Here is a 23,522-nt window from a genome sequence, read left to right as displayed (position 1 = left end):
CATGATGTACATATGAAATTCAAAGGACAAACTTAGGTTTTGATCCTCACCTTTGACTTTGAGATGGGATCTCTTTTCTGTCATTAGCTGCTATATAAGCCACACTCGCTGGCCCAGGAGTTTCTGGAGAGTCTCCTGTTTGTATCTACCATCTTACCATAGGAACACTGGGATTACAGTCACAATCATGTTGCTATACCCACTTTTATGTAGGTTCTATGGATTTGAACTCAGTTTTTCACACTCATGTGGCATGTTATCCCATGTTTTTATTTTTTGAGACAGGAGTTCACTAAGTTGTCCAGGCTGGCTTTGAACTTACTCTTTAACTGAATCCAGCCTTGAACTCATGATCCTCTTAACTTAGCCTGCTGAATAGCTAATATTACAAGCCTTTTCTTTCTTTTTCTTTTCCTTTTCTTTTTTTTTTTTTTTTTTTTTTGGTTTTTCGAGACAGGGTTTCTCTGTGTAGCCCTGGCTGTCCTGGAACTCACTCTGTAGACCAGGCTGGCCTCGAACTCAGAAATCCGCCTGCCTCTGCCTCCCAAGTGCTGGGATTAAAGGTGTGCGCCACCACCGCCCGGCAACAAGCCTTTTCTATCATGCTTGGGTTTTATTTTATTTTGAGACAGACTTGGTTTTTCAGGCTAGCCTTTTTTTTCTTGTTTTTTTTGTTTTGTTTTGTTTTTCAGACAGGTTTTCTGTATTTAGTAGCCCTGGCTTCACTTTGTTGAGCATGCAGGCCCCAAATTTACAGATTCGCTGCTTGCCTCTGCCTCTGCCTCCAAAGTGTTGGGATTAAAGACGTGCCACTACCTTACCCAGCATGGCTTTAAGTTTTTGATCTTCTACTTCCATCTTCCAAGAAGCTAGTATTACACAGAACATGCCAATTGGAATAATTTTCTTAATTTCTGTTTGAGATTGTATATTGCTTACATATACACAGACAACTGATTTTTCTTACATGGGTATTACAGGCAGTTGTGGGCTGCCTGGTCTGGGTTCTGGGAATTGAACTCAGGTCTTCTGGAAGAGGAGTACATGCTCTTGTACACTGAACCATCTCTGGAGCCCACTGACAATTATTTTAAATGGGGTTTCATACTCTAGTTCACTGAGGTGCTCAAACTATACTCAAAGTTGTACCAATCAAACTTATTACTCAGCCTCCTGAGTACTAGGATTATAGACATAAGCCATCATACTTTGCCATTTACTTCAAGTATTGAAAATAGCCTTATATCCTTTGCATAAACTTATTTTGACATAATATGGCATTTGAAATACTTTATTGGATTTGATTTACTAACATTTTGTTGAGAATTTTTGAACCTTAAGTTCATGAGGGATAGAAGTCTGTAATTCTGTTCTTCTGCCTTCTTAGTAATTTTCTATCTAGAGGATCTATCAATTGCTGAGAATAAAGTATTGAAATTCCCATGTAAAGTAGATTCCTATATTTCTTCTTCTAGTCCAGGCATTATTTGTTTTTAAAGGAAGAAAACAGATTTATTGAAAACATTGCAAGGGCATCATAATGGACAGTAACAAGAATACAACTGCAGCCTTTCCATCTATCTTGAAGCTTTCTTGCTTGGTACATCCACAGAATGGTAGATTGGTCTTTTTATCATTATATCCCCTTTCATGCATAGTAATTTTTTTTTCTTGTAGAGTGTAGATACTCACTTTCTTTTGATAACATCAGCGTGATGCATTTTTCTCATCCTTTCAACTTGCTTGTCTTGTGTTTGAAGTAAAATTTTTGTAGAAAACATAGAGTTGGTTTTAAAATCAATATTCTTCTAATCTGTTCTGCCATAGTTTCTTAATTTGACTATTTGCATTTAGTTATTGATATGTTAGTACTTCCATTTCAAGCATTTGATTTTGTTTTATTCTGTTTCTTTCCTGTTTCCTTTTCTTATCTGTCTGTGGATTACTTGTACAACGATTTTTTTAAAACTCGTTTATACTGTTTTGAGTAAAATTATGCCATATAATGGTTATTTTTGAGATTGTATTTTAATTACGTTTCTCCTTTCCTTTTCCTCCCTTCAAAATCTCACATCTTCTCTCCTCTCTCTTTCAAATTCATGGACTTTGTAATTGTTATCACATGCATATATGCATTATTATATATAATCTAATTACATCCTACTGATACTGATATTTTAGTATTTCAAGTAGAACATTCAAAATTTGTATCTAAGTCAATTATTTTATTTCTAAAAACTGGATCTGGCATGTGTGTAGAGGTTAGAGAACAACCTCAGGTGTCCATCCTCACTTCCTATCTTGTTTGAGACACTCTGTTTTTTGTTGCTGCCTGTATAAGTTTGGGGTTTACTGATGTGAACAGACCCCATGACCAAGGCAACTCCTATAAGGACAACATTTAATTGGGCCTGGCTTACAGGTTCAGAGGTTCACTCCATTATTATCATGGCAGGAAGCATTGCAGCATCCAGACTGGCAGAGAACTGTAGGCCCCGAGAGTTCTACATTTTGATCCTACTACAGTCAGGAGAGACTGACTCTTTCACCCTGAGTGGAGCTTCAAAGCCCATCCCCAAATTGATACATTTCCTCCAACAAGCCAATACCTGCTCCAACAAGGTCACACCTAAATAGCAGCATCCTATGGGCCAAGCATATTCAGACCACAAATTTACAAAAATTTCTTTCTATATATTTTGTTCTTTTGTCTTCTGGTTGATGCATCAGAAGTTTGGGCCAGGTGTGAGGCAAGGCATATGCCTTTATTACCAGCACTTGGAAAGCAGAGATGTTCCTCCTAACTAAGGAATTTAGTACAAATGTTTTGTACAGCTTTATTCTTTTCTCACATGAACTTTTTAAGACTATTGTTTTTCCTCTAAATATTTCTTTAAAATAAAGTATAAGGAGAGTTAAAGTTATCTGTTTCTCAAAAAATAAAATCTATGTAGTTCTTCAGGCCAATTTTTCTCATTAAACCATGGATAGAATAATAATTTTTAGTTTTTTTAAATCAGAAATAGATCATATCAGCTTTTTAAAAATCCTTATATATTAAGTATTATGTATTTATATTTATTTGTGCTAATAAAAATGTGTGCCTTAATGAATTTTGTATATATGTATATACCAAGATGAAATGAGAAAATAACTATTTCTAATCCTCTATAAGCTTAACAAAGATTCATGTACATTTTTGTATATATCAATAGTTTATTTTTGTGAATTGTTCTATTGTAAACAATATCAAACTTCAATTCTCTATTTTCTTGTGTTTTTCTAATTTTTGGGTCTTTTGGATACTTAGGATTAGTGCTGTTAAACGTTCTGTGTGTTTTCTGGTAGACAAATGTACATTTGTAACTAGATGTGGGATTGCTGGTCATAGGATAAGTATATATTTAGCTACATTATGTTGGAAAGTATTCTAAAGTGTTTATATGAAAAAGAAACCATTTGTATCAGCAGTATATGAGACTTCTGTTGCTCTGTATTCCTATAAACACTATTTACTTCCATTCTCTTAAATTCCAGCTGTTTTCATAGGTGTGTTGTGGTAATATTTATTATGTTGAGGGAATGCATATCACAGTGGAAACCTGTGGAAATCAGAGGTCAACTTATTGGGGTGTTGCTTCTTTTCCTCTACCATGCGAGTTCTGGGGATCAAACTTAGTTCATCTGGCATATTTATAGTTGCTATGTTTATGCTTGTAATTAAAAAGTAGTCTGTAAGGACACATTTTGAATACATATACACATCACATATGTAATTAGGGCATTTTCATTTTCATACATGTGTATAATACATTTTCATTATTCCTCCACCCATAACCGTTTCTTATCCCACTTTTATTCCTGAAAGTACAAGACTGCAATAACTGTAGCTGCCTGGAAGAAAACATTCTGTAACTCTTCAGTTCTTATTTCTTGAATTCACATTCTTTCTGCCCTTCTTCTACAATATTCCCTGAGCCTTGAGGGAAGTAATATAGATGTCCTATGTAGTTCTTAGCTCTCAGCAGTTCTTTATTATGAGCACTTTTCACCAGTTATGAGTCTTTGTAGCAACTACCACCCACTGCAAAAACAAATCTGTCTCACCACAACTGACTGCAGCTGATGTCTGTGGATATAAACAAATATCTAGAAGACAATTTGACAGGCACTTCATGTCCAGTGAGCAAAACAACAGCACTAGCTTTCCTACTATGACTTCCCCAGCCATGGGCCTTCGACCAGGTTTCAATACCAAATGTAATTTTCTTCATGTGGCACAGTCCTCAAGTCCACAATCAGACAGCTGTTGATTACACCCCACAATAGACCTGCCACTCTTGCACCAGTTGCCATGTCTTACACAGCTGTTCAACAGTGTGACACACAGGTTCAAACGGAAGGATATTCTACAAAATACAACTATTAATGACAATTCTACCCCAGCAGCTGTTTAGTTCCTTGAAGCTCTCTAAAAGATAGCCAGCACAGAGGGAACTTTTAATTCAGTTACAGCTTGATTTCCCTACCAGAGAATGTGGAGTCTTCAGCAGCTTCCCTCTGATTTCAGGGCTTGGTATTGAAGACAGGATCCCTGGGGCAAGCTGCCTAGCCAGACTAGCCAAATCTGCAAGTTCTGGGTTCAGTTGAGAACCTGACTCAATATATAAGGTGGAGAGCAATGAAGGAAGATGGATGACATTGACCTTTGACTTCCATACCTATACCCACATGTGTGCTCACACAGATGAACTTGCATGCACATGCACACCACATCCATATAAGTAAAATTTCAACTATTATTGAGATGATGTATTTAATGGCAAGTTCTCCCACCTTGATTAATGATCTAGTTTAAAAGCATACTTTGCCTTTAATTGCCTCATCTGTTTTGTCTTCTTTAGTCTATACTGGTTCTTTAACCCTCATCTTTTATTACTTTGATCTCTCTGAAGAAAGAAGGCTTACTATTTTGTAAAATATCCTTCAGTTTGATTCTGTCTGAATCATCCTCCTCTTTAGTACAAGTAATAATTTTTTTAAGTTAGGAATACAGTGTAAGTGTTCTTTCTTTCTTTTTTTGGTTTTTTGAGACAGGGTTTCTCTGTGTAGCCCTGACTGTCCTGGAACTCACTCTGTAGACCAGGCTGGCCTCGAACTCAGAAATCCGCCTGCCTCTGCCTCCCAAGTGCTGGGACTAAAGGCGTGCGCTACCACCGCCCGGCTTGGGTTGTTCTTTCTATATCATATTGGTTTGTTTCAACATTAGGGGATTAAATTTGATTATGTGCTTAAGATGGGGCTTTCTATGATCTTGCCACTGCAAAGTTACCTTTATAATTTAAAAGTAATACATGAGGACACTTTTTGAAACGATGTAATTATACTGTTCTTCATCTAACTTTTACTAGTTTTAGCATCCATTTATGATTTTTCCACACTCCTTCTTGTATTTATTAGTTGCCTTTTTATAGTTACACTTGTCTTTTCCTGGTCTGTTTGTTCATATCAGTGTGAACTCACTTATTATTTTATTGAATAGACTAATTTTCTTAATACTTATTTTGTGTCTAATGTTTGGGCATTAGTAGTCCTTTAATCTATTTTATTGCTATGTCCCTATCACTCTTTGAATTCTATTCTTTTTGCCACAGTAAAGTTCATCATGTATGACCACTGTTGGAAACAACAATTTCTCCAAAGTATTTCTGTCCTTCCTAAGATGAGCAATTTTACTGGTTTGTTTCTGGAATCCACTATGATATATGATATATATATATATGTGCGTGTGTGTGTCTGTGTCTGTGTGTATGTATACACGTATACATGTATACATATACATATATATGATATAGCATAATATAGTATAGTTTGATATTTTGAATATGTTTTTTCTATAGAAAATTTGTCCAATTATTTTATAAGTGGATAAGACTAAGGAGAGATTGAAAATAGGGTAGGAAAGTAGAAGAACATAAGTGGAATCATAGTGTATGGAAAAACCCAATTCATGGAAAGCAGCTCCAGTCTAGTGTGGCTTAAAGAAAAGATGCAAAAGTAGAGAGCCAAGAATGGACCAGTTTTAGTGAGAATTTTACCCTCTGAAGGAACTAAATCTTTTAGAACATGAGGAGTCATCATAGAAAGTTTAATTGGGTAAGGAATAATTATTTTGCTAGATTTTACATTTTAGTATTCTTCTGTTGTTCATGGCAGTTAATAGATTCATTGATTTATTTTCTTGTGGAATTGCAGTAACTCAGGATTCATCAGTACTGTTCTCTGTGAAAGATAGCACAAACAAGAATTTAAAACTTAAAAACAGTGTTAAGTTCTATTTATTAATTTATTATTTTTTAAGACAGGATCTCACTGTGTAGCTCTGGCTGTCCTAGAATTCATTTTGAACATCAGGCTGGTCTCCAACTCACAGAGATCCACCTCTAGGTGCTGAGATTAAAGGAGTGCATCACCATACCTGCCAAAACACTATTAACATTTAATGAAAAAGGCTTGAGTAAGATATACTTGTTATTATAATATCAGTAATACGGTTGATATAGGCATTGGATAATACAGATATTCTACCTGCTTTACAAAGTAGAAAAAAGTTTAACAGTGATGTTGTTTGAAATAGAAGATTGTATTTTAGCGTGAATTTTGCTGTTATAATAATAGGTATTATTACCGTACTCTTTACAGCCTGTATCCCAACCAATTGGAGCTGAACAACAAACAACTCTTCAAAATCCAGATCTTGTTCGAAGGTAAGTATCATAACCTTAGTACCAGGAAATCAGTGTTGGCATGCTGCTGCATGTCTGTATATACTTAGAGTACCTTGAATAAAGCAATTTTTAAAAATTCTTGTATTTGTGCAAGATTAATAAAATTGGGATGAATTCACTTTATTTTAATATTCATAGTGCTCATGTAAATTGTGAAGTTACTGACATTTTAGTCTTTTGTCTATAGTGTTTTGTTGTACAAAGTAAATGAAAAATTATGTAAAGTAGAATTTCAGCTAATCTCAAAAAATAAATTATAGCAAGTTATGTAATTGGTGGTGGTTTAAAAATAGTCTTCTACATTATTCAGGTTGGGTAATTTCTATTAGTTTTCCAAACTCATTCTTTATTTCTTGTGTGCTCTTCATTCCACCATTTTTTCCCCTTCAGTGAGGTTTTATTTCTGTGATTCCATGTTTAGTTCTATAATTTTCATTTGGTTCTTTTTTAATCTTCTATTTCTCATTGGCTTTTTCTCATTTGCTTCAAATGCGGTTGCAATTGCCTGTTGAAGTTTTTAATTTGTTTTGTTTTGTTCATTTCATTACTGGGAATGGAGCCCATTTTCTTGACATGCTAGGCATGCACTTTACCACTAAGTCCCTCTTAGGGTTTTACTGCTGTGAACAGACACTATGACCAAGGTAACTCTTATAAAGGACAACATTTAATTAGATCCTAGTCCATTATCATCATGGCAGGAAGTATGACAGTATACAGGTAGGCATGATGCTGGAGGAGGTGAGAGTTCTACATCTTGATCTAAAGGTAGCCAGGAGAAGACTGGCATTTAAGGCTACACATCCTAATATTGCCACTCTCCATAGGCCATGCATTTAAACACATGAGTCTGTGAGAGCCAACCCTATTTAAACCACTGCACAGTTCTTTGCTGGAGTTTGCTTCCCATTCCTTTTTTAAAATTTATTTTTCCTTTGTGCTGAGGACTAAGCCTAGGGCTATGTGCATACTAGATACGTGCTTTATCACTGAGCTATACCCAGCCTACTAAAACATTTTGATTATGTCTTGTCTTATTATTACAATATCTGATTTATCTTGGATGTTTATACCTGTTGATTGTCTTTCTGCATTCAAGTTGTGATTTTCCTGGTTTTTTTGTTTGTTTTCGGGTTTTTTTTTTCTGTCTGTTAGTTGCTTTTTGCTTTGGTATGAAAGTATTTTCATTTATATATTTTAGGTATTATACAATGATATTTTGGATTGTGATTAAATCTTCTGTTTTAGTAGACATTCCCTGTGTTCAGGTGCACATGTTCTTGCCCATTCTTACGGGCTAGAATTTTCTAATGAAAATTTAGTTTTAGAGTCCTTACATTATACTGGTCTGCTTTGTTCACCTTGCACCATTGGATACCAGCATGGTTCCAAAGGCTAGAGCTTTCCTCTAGGCCAGCTTTCTTTTTTTTTTCTTTTTGGTTTTTTGAGACAGGGTTTCTTTGTGTAGCTCTGGCTGTCCTGGAACTCACTCTGTAGACCAGGCTTAGGCCAGCTTTCTAATCCATACTCTATTGATGAGGCTCCTCCCCAGTTCCACAGTAGAAAAGTCTATCTTTGGCTAATGGGCTACAGTCAGGAGATACTAGGTTTGAGTTGCTTATATGTCTATACTGGGATATACAAGAGTGAGCCTGTTAGCCTTCAGTTACTGGGTAGCCAATTGGGAGATGTCAAGCTGCTATGATTTTTTTCAAATCTTTGGGGTTCTTGGCCAGTCTTACTTAACGTTCATCTTTTCAGTCTTGGTTGCCCTCCTTCTTATTGTCTAGTTTATTATTTCCAGAATTTTTTAAGTTGTACTTAGGGAAAATGAGCAAGAAAAGTTGAGTGCTGTAATCTTGTTCCAAAACCTAGTATAATTTCTTAGGTTTATTTATTTTATTTTATTATGTATTTAAATGTTCTGCATGTATGTATTTGTACCATATGTGTGCCTGATAGCCATAGGGGTCAGAAGAAAGAATTGGATCTACTGAAAATAGAATTAAAGATAGTTGTGAACTGTGTCTTCACATATGAATACTTGGAATTGAAAACAGGTCCTCTGCAAGAGTAAAAAGTGCTTTTAACCATCTCTCAAGCCTTACGCTAGTATTTTAAGGAAACTTTTGAATGTGTATAGTATTATGTCATGAACTAAAATTATATCTCCTTTTGTCCTCTAATGGTTATTATTTATTACTGATATTTCTCTATATTTTAAGAACTCCAGGAGAAGGAGTTATTGGGAGGGTGTGCTAGGAATGGAACCCAACCCTTGTACAGGCTGCATAAGACTGGACCACTGAGCTACATCCTTAGCCCTTGCAAGCATTAATGTGTAGTCATTTCATCACTTGGACTTAAGTATATTTTACATGCAAACAGAAATAATTTAGTTTTTGGTTTTTATCTCTTTTCGTACATATCTACAGAGACGATTCACTGGGAGTTTTTAGAAGAAAGGACTCACCAAAAAATAATTTAAAAGATATATTTTTAAAAAGGTCTATTGGTATTTATATTTGAAATTAGGTATTAAAAAATGATGTACTTTCCCCTGAAGACTATTTCTCCCACTCTCAGCATTTGTTAGTTACCTATAGCTCTTTGACTGCGGTTGAGGCGTCTTGAACAGTACCCCACCCCACCCTATTCCATCCCCTATCTATCCACCTTGTCATGTCTATTGTTTGGTTGTCCTTGTTCAGCTCATGTTTAGACAGTCATATTAGTGGACTTTATGAGTATACCTTCAGACATTACTAAGAAACACCATCTCACTGCAAACTCCTTGATCCTCTGGCTCTTAGAATCTTTTCTTCTCTATTCCACAATGTCCCCTGAGCCTTAGGTGCGGGCATGTTTTGAAGATGTAGCCATTGGGACTATGTTCCACAACTCTGTATTTTGATTGCTTGTGGTTTTCTATAATGGGCTCTGTCTGTTGCAGAGAGAAATTTTCCCTGATGAGGAGTGAAGATTACACTTCTCTGTGGGCATAAAGACAATGTTTATGATTGTTATTAGTGATTATGCTGGTTTAGGAAATTAGTGGTTGTAGTTTCTCTTCTTAAGATCCATGACTTCATTAGCACTGTCTTTTTTATAGTTTTGATTTCAGCTTATAAAATAGCTATAACTAATCACAGTTAATCATGTTAAACCATTTTTATATCATTCATTTTCATCACTTGCTTTACCTTCTGCATTATTCCTGTCTCCTATACTTAGTCTGCTTATTCTTTGCTGAGGTAAATCTCCTTTTTGAAGTAAGAATGTATATTCATTTTAGAAGCTTCATTTGAATATGTTAGTAAAGTAATCTCTGAATAAGAAAAAAATTGATCAAGATTGTCTTCTAAATTAAAATGAGTATTCCTTAATAAAAGATTTCATAGTAGCCTATGACTGACAGTGTTTTTTATTCATATTCCTGTGATAAAAATGTGTAGCAATTATATATGATACGTCATTTTTATAACTTCCAAAACAACTTTTATTGAAATATAATTTGTGGGACTAGAGAGATGCTTCAGCAGTTATGAGCACTAGCTTCTCTTTCAAAGGACAAGGGTTCAATTCCCAGCACCTATGGTAGTCACAACCATGTGTAACTCCAGTCTCAGAGGGTCAGACAACTCTTTCTGGCCTCTATGGACACTACATACACATGACACACAGACATATGTGTAGGCTCAACATCCACACATATAAAATACAAAATAAATGTTTAAGGAAAAAAAACACTTTTTATCTATAATACAATTCCCCCATTTAACTAGTACAATTCAGGTGGTATTAAATGTATGCACAATTATATAACTATAACATTTATAAAGATATTACATGGGTTGATTTTTAAGTGTACAAATTTATAATCTTAAGTTTTCTTTAGATTTTATGATTGAGATTGGAATGGGTTCCTTTTTTTAAATCAGTAGCTTGAATCAAGATGTGACATCTGTGAAAGAAAACACCAATAACCCTGATACCCCAAGTGGAAATGGCAAACAGGATCGGATCAAACAAAGAAGAGCCTCCTGTCCCCGACCAGAGAAGGGGACTAAATTCCAGCTTACTGTCCTTCAGGTCAGTGTGTATGTATGACTGGATTAGAGTTTATGTAGAAGTCTTGGGGACTTGGAGAGGAACAATGCTGTGGAAGTAAATGCAGACTATTGCAAAGCGTTCTATAAACTAATCTCTTCTGAATTTAGGATTTCTAACTAGAAATTTAGTTATTAAGCTTGGAAATTGTAAAAGAAATGAAAGGAAGAACATAAAATTCCTACAATCACTTATCAGAGCTTATTTCTTCTATCTTTTTTTCTATGTGTATATACAATATTCACATTTAACATTGTAATAGTACAAATAATGTTAGCAAAAATATATTGACTTATTTTGTGATAGGTGTCCCAAATTTTTTGTATTTTTTCATGTATTTATTTATTTATTTATTTATTTAATATCCCAATCATGGCCTCCACCCCCATTCCTCCTCTCCTCCCAGTCCCACCCTTACAAATCCCTTCCACCATTACCCTTTAACCTTCTCAGAGAAAGGGAAGTCCCCCTTTATGTACCACCCCATCCTGGGACATCCAGTTGTCAGAAGCCTAAGCACCTCCTCTCCCCCTGGGGCCCAACTGGGTAGTCCAGTTAGGGGGAAGGGGATCTAACGGCAGGCACCTGAGTCAGGGACAAACTCTCCTTCAATTGTTAGGGGACCCACATGAAGACTAAGCTGCACATCTGATACATGTGTGCAGAGAGGCCTAGGTCCAGCCTCTGCATGGTCTTTGGTTGGTGGTTCATTCTTTGTGAGCCCCCATGGGCCCGGGTTAGTTGACTCTGCAAGTCTTTCTTGTGGTGTCCCTGACACCTCCAGCTCACTCAGTTCCACCCACCCCACACCGCACACCCCAACACCACCAAAATCAAAATAACAGGAATTAAAAATCATTGGTTATTAATATCTTATTTTCATCAAGGCCTTCCAAAAATCCTATATAATAGTACACACCCATCTTTGCAAATAAAGATGCTCAAGACCAGAGAAATAATTTGCATTAAGTCATTCAACTACCAAATGCTAGACTCAGATCTGAAGCCAGATCAGACTTTAAAGCCTATATCTCTAACCAATAAGATATATGTTTTAGATGCATTTAAAAACCTATATACAATTTTATATTCTGTTTGAAATCTCAATATATTGTGTACATGTTTCTAATACCAGGAAATAATTTGAATAATATATTTTAAATGTCTGTAACACATAGTCCCTTGTACAGAGATATAATTTAAGCATCCCTTTTCCTGTTCTTTGGGTTTGTTCTGTAACTGTTGCTGAATATGTTGTTATGTGAGCTCATCTAGTTACTCCTTGTAAAATGTTGTGATTTTATTTTTGTTTTTATTATTTTTAGACAAGGTCTGATAATAGCCAAGGCTTGCCTCAAACTTATTATATAGCCAAGGATGACCTTAAATTTTTAATCCTCCTGTTTTTACATCCCAAGTACTGAGGTTACAGGTGTGAACCTCATAATTGTTTTATGTGGTGCTAAGAATAGTACTAGGGCTTTGTGCATGCTAGAAAAGACTCTACCAGCTGTGTTCCATCCTCAGCCAAAACGGCTTCTCTTAGACTGACTAAATGTGTGTACTTAGGTCTCAGTCTCTGGAGACAACATGGTGGAGTGTCAGCTGGAAACACATAACAACAAGATGGTTACATTCAAATTTGATGTTGATGGTGATGCACCTGAGGATATTGCCAACTATATGGTAAGTATAGTAAGACAGTACTAATTTTCCCTTAGTGTATTCATTCTCTCTCTCCTCTCTCCTTTCTTTTTTCCCTCTATTTTTTCTTCATTCATTCAATTTACACTCATCTCTAGATAGAATGTGTGGAGGATATTTTTTAATTTGCATAGGGCCAAATTGTTCATAATCAGGGGTGTTACTACATTTTCTCTGGTTTTACTGTATTTATCTGAGCAAATATGATTTTTTTAAGATTGGTGTGTTTTAATCTCTGTATGTTAAAATAATATGACTTTAAATGATAATCTCATTGTATAGGTACCTGATTAAATCAGATTCAAGCCACCTAGGTAATTTTAAATGTGTCTAACCTTCTGCATAAAAGTGTTCAAGTTATGCTTCTCAGTACATTAGGTTTTGTTTAAATGTGTGAATATGCTGTTATATGTGTATTTACATGTTTGTGTGAGTATGTGCATGGAGTACAGAGGACATTGGGTGCTGTCCTCAATTTCTCTCTATTTTATTTGTTTATATGTGTGCATGTGGTGTTTGTGTGTGTCGTGTATATGCAAGTGTTCAGGTACATGCCCCCATACTCACACATGCAAAGGCTAGAGGAGGACTTTTGGTGTCCTTCTCTGTCATTCTCTGACTTACTCTTTTTTAATAAAATCTCTTCCTAATCCTGATGCTTGAGTGTTTCAGGTGTTTCGGGCAGCCAGCAAGCCCCAGCAATCTTCCTGTGTTCCCACAGTGCTGGGTTACAGGCTTGTTTGAGTCCATGCCAAGCTCGTTATATGGAGGCTGGAGCCTGAACTCAGGCTCTCATGATTGCTTAGCAAGCATTCTTAACCACTGAACAATCTACTTTTTTTTGAGACATGGTCTGTCACTGAATCTGTAGCTCATTGAGTTGGCTAGACTGACTAACCAGTGTGTTTTAGAAATCTTCCTCTTTCTGCCACCTATAACCTCATCCTCAGCACTGGGATTACATATACAAAACACAATGCCTGGCTTTTTACATGGGTGCTGGAAAGTCTAACTCAGGTCCCTATTCTTATACATCAGGTGTTTTACCAACTGAGTTGTTTACTCAGGCCCACATTTAGTTTTTTTTTAAAATAGTTTTGAATACTTTGGCTTAGGTTAGTATTTCTCTCCTCCTCCTCTTCCTTCTCTTCCTTCTTTTCCTTCTCTTCTTCCTCCTATCCCTCCTCCTCTTCCTCCCTTTCTTCCTCCTCCTTCTTCCTTTTGTACAGATGGAGATAGAGGGCATACATAATTCATAATGCTTTATCTTTTGTATTACTGACTTAATAAATTAAGTTTTGTCCATTGTACATCTACATAGAATTTTATAGTATGTCTTTTGTTTCCTATTCCTCATTCATATTAGTATAATGGACAGTCAGGAGCTTTTATTCATCATGTTTGGTGTTACTTTCATGTTCTGATTTAGAAAGCCCGTAGGTTCAAACATCCTAATTTTAAACATTATTTCAGTTACATTCTTGTTGTGTTGTCAAATTACATAAGCTCTGACTGATATGTAGTCTTGACTGATCTTGAGCTGTCATCCTGCCTCAGCCTTCCTAAGTAGTGAAATATAGGTGTATACCATGATCCCTGCTGTCTTACATATTCTTTAAATAACAGCTAATTTTTATACTTTTTTCCTAAAAGTAATTTTTCCATACAATAAATACTTCTGATCATGGTTTGCTGCCCTCAGATCCTCCCCACCTTCTCATGCATCCAGTTCCATGCCTTCTTTCTCTCTCTTTAGAAAACTGGGTGTGGGGCCTACTCTTTTTTTTCATATTCTTTTTTTTTATTGGATATTTTATTTACATTTCATATGTTGTCCCCTTACCCCATCCCCCACCCACCCAGGAACCCCCTATCCCCTCACCCCACCTCCTTCTTCTCTGTGGATGTAACCCCTACCTACCCCCCCACTCCCACTTTCCCACCCTCAAAATTCCCACCCCCTGGGGCGTCCAGGCTTCATGAGGTCAAGGATCTCATCTTCCACCTATGCCCAGCAGGGTCCTCCACTCTTACGTATTCAGCTGAAACCCTGGATCCCTCCCTAAGTGCTCCCAGGCTGGTGGTTTAGACCCTGGGAGCTGTGGTTGGTTGGTATTGTTGCTCTCCTCATGGTGCCACAAACCCTTTCAGCTCCTTCAGTCCTCACTCTAACTCCTCCATTGAGAACCCCAGGATCAGTTCAATGGCTAGTTGTGAGCATCTGCCTCTGAATATGTCAGACTCTTGAAGGCCTCTGAGGATATATCCAGTGTGACTTTGTTGGAGAAAACAAATCTTTCTTTTGTAAGCTATGCCAATTGGAGATAGCTTCCTGGTTAGAATGTGGGGTTGTATCCATTTTTCTCTCTCAGTTCTGGGACTCTTTGGCTTGGTCCTGTGCAGGTCCTGTGCATGCTTTCACTCTCTCTGTTAGTTCATGTGTGTGTCAGTCCTATTGTGTATGTAAGATACTTTTTCTTTGGTGTCATCCATCCCTTCTGGGATTTACAGTCTTCTACTTCCTCTTCTGCATAGCTTCTTGAGCTCTGAGTGGAGGGATTTGATGGAGACATTCCATTTAAGACTGAGTGACCCAAGGTCTCCTATTCTCTCCACATCGTTCAATTGAAATTACAGCCAATTTATAAAATTCAAGATATTTTGAAGCATAATGACCTTTTCTGACAAATATCAGTGGTCTCAGAAAAATTGAATGCATTATGAAATATTTTATAACTGGTCTTAGTTATTTTGTGGCACATACTTATTTTTGTTGTTTTCTTATGGAAATCACCATTAAAATATTATAATTTTGAAGAAAACGAATTTATTCTTATGAAGACATCGGCTTTTACTTGATGACAGGTTGAAGATAACTTTGTGCTGGAAAATGAGAAAGAAAAATTTGTAGAGGAATTGAGGGCTATCGTAGGACAAGCCCAGGAGCTCCTTCATGTCCACACAGCTGTAGAAAAATCTATTGGTGTTGACTCTGTTGCCTTGGAATCTAACAGTAACCAAGTAAGAGCAATTTTGTAGTAAAAAGGTCATTTGGGGACTTTGTCAGGAACACCATCATTTACCCGTTCATTTTTATTTCAGACAGGATCATCTGAACAAGTACTGATAAATTCTGCATCCACTCAAACTAGCAGTAAGTATACTTAATTAAACGTACCATTTGGCTTTTGAAACAAGGCATATTGGAATCTTAATATATATTCATGGAGAAAGATATTAACCAATAAATTTATTTGATGATAAATCGATGTTTTTCTACACTTGAAAGAAGTTTATAAACTTCTTTATAAAGATTTAAAAACCTTTAAATCTTTTTAAAGATTTTTTTAAAAAAATCTTTAAAAAGACTTAAAAGATTTAAAACAAAACAGTTGTTGATTTTTTTTTTAATCTGAGTAACTTACTTTTGAGTCACTACATGGTATGTCACCAGAAAAGGCAGTCCGAGTGCTGATGACCGTTGATGGCCTATTGAATCTTAACTAGTAATTTGTTTACTTTGACATGGGATGAACAAAAGAATTTTAACTGAAATCACTATGTTCTGAGTTTGCCTCAATGTTTTAACAGTCATTCAGAACTTGACAGTTTCACTGATGATAATACTTTTATCAGTTCTGCTCACTAATAACTTTGTAAATCAGACACCAGATAAACTTCCAGAAACTAAAATTGGGGTCCTTCTGTTTTCTTTCCTGATAACTTTATCTCTTCATTCTTCTTAGCCCTGGTTATGGGTATATTAAGAATGTCTGGTGCCCCTCTTCTAATATCTCAATGCCTGTAACCAGCTTGAAGAAGTTAATGAAGAGTCTGCGCCCCTATTCCCTGGGCTTGGAGACTGAGGTGGTTAATATTGGGCTGTCTTTCTAGGGAAAAGTAGTGCTTTTGTTGGAACAGGGAGGAATAGCTAGGATTTATTGCATAGCCATAACCTATTGGTAGAAATCTGTATAATTGTTATTAAGCTGAAGTTATAATTTCTTAAATGGTACAAAATTTACTTTGATTTCAAATTTAAGGTTTTCATTGGTACAAGTTTCTTATTGATATAAAAGTGAGATTAATATTGTTACTCTCATAGGCACTGTGCCTATATAACACATTTAGGAATACAAGGCTTAGACCCAGTCCTTCTTTAACTCTTTTAACTGATTCAGGATGGTTAGCCTGTGAGTTAAGGGCCTATAGCAAATTCATGATTCTGAGTTTATTGTTAGGGTGTTTTCTATATCTTATTTAGAAATAGCTGAGAGAAGTTAACAGACAACAGTCCAGATTGCCTTACATGGATAGTTGGTTTTCAGAACATCAGAAGTCCACAGAATTGATGTTACACACATTTCTGTATTAATGTTCATTTTGATTAGAGACTTGTTCCTGACAGCATCCTGTCTTGGATTCAAGAAATTGAGCATCTTTGGAGTTACTCCAGTTGTGGTGAGACAGCCACTAGGCAAGAATTGCCTCTTTTCATCTACAGACAAATTACTGTCCTGAAAAGGACACACTTGTGGAATAGTCGACTGATTATATCTGCCAAGACAGAGTAATCAGCCCTTAATAATTCTGCATCACTAGGTCTGTCAGATGATCCTGGGCCAGAAGGCTGAAGATCGGATGTTCCAACATTTTGTGGTATAGGGACTGTCCAAGTGTTCAGCAGTCTCTATAAATTGACTAAGTTTTAGAAGCTATGCTTTGTGTTTCCCATAATTTCAGTCATTCTGGATTTCTGACGGGATTGAAGACTTATAGTCTCATAGCCAATCCTGGCTATTTACTTTGAGAGAAAAAGATTTGAGAGGATGGTTTTCAGCTGACATTCATTCTAAAACCAAGAAAAAAGCCAGGTTCAGAACTAAGTCTTTTAGTTAGGAGAGATGACAGAGATTCTGTTTAGTCAACAAAATGTTGGACTGGTTATTAGGTCTATCTTGTACCTTACTGGTACAAATTGGTATAGTTATGCTCTAATTGTATTTTACGAGAAAAGTTTTATTTTAACAGAAAGGGTGATATGTAGGAGGAGCTAAGGTGGGAGGGGTAAAGAGAGGAGGAGGAGGAAGAGTAAGGAGAGGAGAAGGAGAATGAGAGGAGGAGCTAGGAGATAGAGAGATAGAGAGATGGAGAGAGAGAGAGAGAGAGAGAGAGAGAGAGAGAGAGAGAGAGAGAGAGAGAGAGAGAGAAACATGGAGGCGGATGTTCGAGTGTCTCTGCCAGTCAAAGATAGTTGGTATATATAGTTTGGGTATTGGATTACACTTCTGATTGTATGGGCATCTTGTTATTGAGCATTACCAAACTTATAAAGCCTATGATTAACATTTTAAAAAAGTTACTAAAAAAAAAAAAGATGAGGAGGGAGGGTGATGGAATACATGTGACAGGAAATCAGATGAGGAAACTAGCTGGAGGAAGAAAGGGAAGGGACAGAGGGAAACAAATCAGAATTCTAATGCCACATGTATGAGGATGCTGTCATAAAGCCCAGTACTTTGTATGTTAACTTAAAATACTAATAAAGAAAATATAGAATGTCTGGGAGGGGGAGAAGAACCATAGTATCATGAAGACCTCTGAAGGAATTAACACAACATGAAGAAACAAAAGATGGTGTGGGAATAATGGAAGCAGATACCATTATCCTGAACTTTAGTTCAACTTTATCAGGATGTCAGAGTACATCTGTATCTTACTTTGTTGGTTAGCAGAAATCTGAGTTAGTTTCTGATGGACAATGTAAGATAACATTCCAAAGAAAATTCCTTGAGAAAGTTTACAGATATAGGAATTTGCTTACTTTACTTTTATATTGTCATAAGCTAGATTTACTTCTCTTTCTTCTGGTTCTGTAGTTCTGGTTCTTCTTAGTTCTGTACATTTTAATGCTTGTAGGATGTATACCACCATGATACCACTTCAGCACAACCATAATCAGGCTGCATAACAACAGCTATAGATTTGAATGGAGAAACTATTCCCCAGTTATTTAAATAGAGTGCCTCTCTTTTGCTTACTATTAATACATACCTTATATTTGGTTCTCAAGACTATATGTCAGTGTTAGGATATTACTCTTATGGTTTGTAATTATCCTTGTACTATTGGGAATAGAGATAACACAATCAAATTTTAACTTGATTTCTTTGTTTAATAACATGCACAAATTGACAGTTGCTTAGTGTGTAATTTGTTAATAATTCTTTCTACAGATGACTCTGCTCCTCAGTCATCCCCAGTTGGTCGCTGGCGGTTTTGTATCAACCAAACAATAAAAAATCGTGAGGCGCAGTCTCCTCCTTCCCTACAGCCTTCCATGGCCATGGTGCCTGGGTTACATCCATTTCCTAGTAAGCATTTTTATCTTCCAGCTTATATGGACTTGGATGCTATGGTTACAAATTACCGATTGTATCATTGATTTGTTTTCATGAATATTTTATGCTTATGACAGTTTTCATGAGCATTTGGAAGACATTAATATTGTTATATAACAGGTCATTTTATTCAATATTTTTTAAAAAGCAAGAAGTCATTTTTTTCTTGACTGTTGAATTCTTTGATGTTTTAGGTCTTACAAGTGCACTCTTAAATAGGTTCTCATTTGCTTTTTTTGTCTCTTTTGAGACAAAATAATGTGACTCATTATAACTTAGCTATTCTTTGGTTATTGTTCCAGGTTCAAGAAACACAAGTAATCAGGAAATATCACAGAACACACTGTTCACTATAGAGAATAATCCAGGCCATTGTGAATTTTTCACTTCCAAATTAGAACACAAGGATGTGGTTGATGGTAAGATTGGTGGTCGTACTAGTGTAGAAGCTGAACAACCAAGTATTCTCTATCAAGCAGAAGATGACAGACAGATCATGGCACCAGCTACTGATAATTCCAATTATTCTGCTTCTTTGGTATGTCCAGTTCCAGTTGAATGTGAGGCACTCACCAGCCAAGCAGGCATGTTCATACCTACATATCCAAGTCCACAAGCTGCTGTTCCAGCTGATGTGCTTATGGCCCATCCTGGTGAATCAGTTCAGATTGGTGGTAATGCGGCTTTAACATCAGTACTTGTATCTTCTGATCAAAAGCCTCAATCCTTATCAGTACAGCAGCCAAATATAGATGCAAAGTTTATTTCCCAAGAAGGAGAAACCACAGTAAACACTGAAACAAGTTCTCCTAAGGCAGTTGTTGCCACTCAGACTCCTGGCTTTGAACCAGCTATGCTTCTCCCTGCGACTATCCTGGAATCAGATGGGGAACGACCTCCAAAAATGGAGTTTGCAGACAACCGAATTAAAACACTGGATGAAAAATTAAGAAACCTGCTCTATCAGGAGCACAGCATTTCTAGTATCTGTCCTGAGAGTCAGAAGGATACTCAAAGCATAGACTCTCCATTTTCTTCCTCTGCTGAAGATATACTATCCTATTCAATGCCAGAAGTCATAGCCATCAATCACTGTGGGATTCAAGACAGCCCTGCACAATCCCCGAATTCCCAACAGACAGGCTCTAAGATTCTGTCCAATGTGGCTGCAAGTCAGCCTGCTCATATATCAGTGTTCAAAAGAGACCTGAATGTGATAACTTCTGTACCCAGCGAGTTATGTTTACATGTAAGTATCTTTCTAATTCTTATTCTTTGCTTATGAATTAAAAAAAATGCCTTCTCTCCTAAAAAGTTCAAAAGTAACTGTCATTTAAAACTATGACTTAGTCATAGTCACAAGACTATGACTTGGGCTGCAGCTACTCAGAACTTGGTAGAAATGGCAGATCTGTTTTGGGTTCATCTAAGAGAGCCTTCTGGTAAGTTAACTTGGAATTCACAAGCACTGTGTATATTTATAGATTATTTTGTGGATAGGAGGAACATACTTTTTTATTTCAACTTAAGTGGAAACTGCAAAAACAAAACTTAAATACTGTTAATCTATTTCCTTACAATTTTATAGTATTGATTTAATGTTTCAAAGAGTTTAATTTATTTTTAAAGCAAAATCATCCATAATCCCATGACTTTTTTCTTAACCTCTAAAAGGATCAGAAATGTAGCTCAGTGGTAGAGTGCTTGATCAGTATCTCAGAACAGTAGAACATTTAAGTAAGCATGATAACCCATACCTTAGTCCTAGCACTAAAGAGGTGGGGGTGGTAGGATCTAAAGTCCAAAATCATCTTCAACTTCATACTGAGTTTGAGGCAAGCCTGGACTACATGAGACCTTGTTGCAAAACAACAACATGTAAGAGGGGCTCATAAGTTCCAGCCACTCCCTGCTGGACTATTGGCTACTAATAAATTCTAGGAAAGACACAGTCATTGTCTTCAGTTGTGTAATCAATGGTTACACCAGGCTCCAGTAAAAAGTCCCAAACATAGATTCATACATATGGTCCTGATTGTACTTAGTAGTTCACAAAAATATATGTAAAGACATGGCTGTGGGAAAAGAACTTTTTGGGGGGAAAGGAGTTGATGAAGATGGGAGGGAGGTAAGAGTTGGGGGAAGAGTAATAAGAATTCATTACAAACATATATTAAAATTATCAAAGAATAAATTCAGTTAGCAAAGAAAATAGAAATAATTTTTTAAAAAGAGGAGAAGGAACAGGAGGAAAAAGTTTTCTTTAGAAGGATTGGGATTAAAAGATTATAAGTTTTCCAGATTTTAGAGTCTCTGAATTGTAGAATACTCATAGGCAAAATGTGATGTCTTGGGGATATTCTCAAATCTAAATACAGAACTCATTTATGTTTTTAATTATTTATGTATGGAGAGTGTGAACAATTTTATATAGTATTATTGATGTACCTTCATTTTAATTGCAACACATTAGATGAGGTTGGTCAGATGTAGAATTTTCTACTAGTAACATCATGTTGGTATTGAGAAAGTTTCAGACTTTGGATTTTAGAATTTTATTTAAATTGCTCACTTATATACACTTATATAATATAGCAGCTTTAATATTCCTCTTCTTTTTCTTTCGATGTGTTTTTCTAGTATTGGCTATTAAGTTCAGGGACCAAGCCGGGCGGTGGTGGCGCACACCTTTAATCCCAGCACTTGGGAGGCAGAGGCAGGCGGATTTCTGAGTTCGAGGCCAGCCTGGTCTACAGAGTGAGTTCCAGGACAGCCAGGGCTACACAGAGAAACCCTGTCTCGGAAAACAAACAAACAAAAAAAAAGCAAAAAAAAAAAAACAAAAAACGTTCAGGGACCAAACACATACTATACAAGTGCTGTATCACTGAACCATACCCCTAGCCCCGTTTCTCTTTTCTACCTGTTCAATTACAGAAGTCAGCACTAAGAATTTGCTGCTTGTCCTTGAATTTTCTTAAGACTACATAGATCTATTTACATGCATATCATATATTTTCTCTAAAATAATATTGTGTTATAAACACATTGGCCAACATACTGAAATTTTTAATTTTACCTATGACATGAATTTTTTTCCAAATGTTTACCATTGTAATTTCTGTCATGATTACTATACAAATAATATATGCTTGTGTATAAAATAAAATCTATCACCTTCCAAAACCTGCAAACATAGCTGTTATCCTTTCTGGATACAGTTTTGGTTAGTGTGTAAATATTTATACCAACATAATTATGCATATGTTATTATGTTTTTAGACATAAATGTTATATGTATCTACACATACTTATTTTATGTGTATGTACTAATTTGCATTTAAAATTTTTTGTAAACTATTTTGAGTTATAGAATCAATATGTAAGCACAAGAGCATTTCACAAAAATAATAAATCAAAATGACACTTCCTAAACAAGTTTCTTATTGTAGTTTTTTGGTCATTATCATTAATAACTTGTAAATAATACATTGGTCCCTCTCTTAATTTAGTAATTTTGTATGTTTCTTTTAAAGACTGGGTTTCACTATGTAGCTTGAAGTAGGCATGGAACTCATTGCCTTGCCATTCAATAGAATATGTTCCTTATAACTCAGTTACCTCTTAAAGTTTCAATTTCCCATACACTACAGTAGGTATTAAATTTTAATATGATTTTGATGGGGACATTCAAACCATAATGAATTAATTCCTTTTTGGATTCTTCATTGTTTAGTGTGTAGAAATACAATTAAGTTTTTTCTTTTTCTCCTTTCTCTCTCTCTCTCTCTCTCTCTCTCTCTCTCCCTCTCTCTCTCTCTCTCTCTCTCTCTCTCCCTCCCTCCCTCCCTCCCTCCCTCCAAGGTATCCACTCTGTAGTCCAGATTAGCTTCAAACTCATGGCAGTCTTCCTATCTCAACTTCCATAATGCTAGAATTATAGATGTGAGCCACTCCTAGCTAGAACTGACTTTCATGTGTTATGATTCTGTCATTGAACTTTGATGAGTTTATTTATTAGCTCTAATAGCTTTTGGTATTCTTCTGGATTTTCCTTTAATCTTTCTTGTGTCTGTATATGTGGGGATCTTGCACCAAAATTCCACTCTCTTTATCTGTTAAATCCTAGAACATAAGATTCAGCTTCATTCTACTTCCTGGTACCCCTTTAATATTTGAGCCTTATATTTTGTATTTTTCCTTTCTTGGTTTTCTTTTTTTCATTAAAACACTCTTCATAAAAGTGAATGTTAGTAACCATACAACCGAATTTATACCAGAGTGTTTTGAGACTTTCATTTTCAAAGCAATTGATCTAAATCTCTTATTAATCTGAATCTCAATTAATCTAAATATTTACTTTAGTCTCAGGCAGATTCTTCAGGCAAGAGCAAAAGGCAGCCACATACTTCACGAAAATATCACAACAGTTTCTAGGCTACATACTGAAATTCTTCTCCACTGAAACCTCTTGGGCCAGGTCTGCACAGTTCAAGTCACTCTCAGCAACAAAGTCTTC

At 36.0% G+C, this 23,522-nt stretch overlaps 1 protein-coding gene across 3 annotated transcripts in view; it reads left to right on the top strand.

Moving 5' to 3' along the window:
- Wnk3 (WNK lysine deficient protein kinase 3) overlaps nt 1–23,522 on the top strand; it is a 96,391-nt gene that overhangs the window by 43,930 nt on the left and 28,939 nt on the right. For 2 of the 3 annotated variants that reach the window (XM_028772655.1, XM_028772654.1), the window contains exons 10-16: nt 6,703–6,767; nt 10,733–10,880; nt 12,468–12,584; nt 15,468–15,623; nt 15,705–15,756; nt 18,839–18,976; nt 19,306–20,252. In XM_028772655.1, the coding sequence (XP_028628488.1) occupies nt 6,703–6,767; nt 10,733–10,880; nt 12,468–12,584; nt 15,468–15,623; nt 15,705–15,756; nt 18,839–18,976; nt 19,306–20,252 (1,623 nt within the window). The remainder of the gene's footprint in view (nt 1–6,702; nt 6,768–10,732; nt 10,881–12,467; nt 12,585–15,467; nt 15,624–15,704; nt 15,757–18,838; nt 18,977–19,305; nt 20,253–23,522) is intronic. The other variant, XM_028772656.1, reaches the window with a different exon arrangement.

Source organism: Grammomys surdaster, unplaced genomic scaffold, assembly GCF_004785775.1.
Source record: "Grammomys surdaster isolate TR1022 unplaced genomic scaffold, NIH_TR_1.0 216, whole genome shotgun sequence".
Taxonomy (NCBI): Eukaryota; Metazoa; Chordata; class Mammalia; order Rodentia; family Muridae; genus Grammomys; species Grammomys surdaster.
Note: the sequence above shows the minus strand (reverse complement) of the source record. Positions and strands in the feature narration are given on the sequence as shown.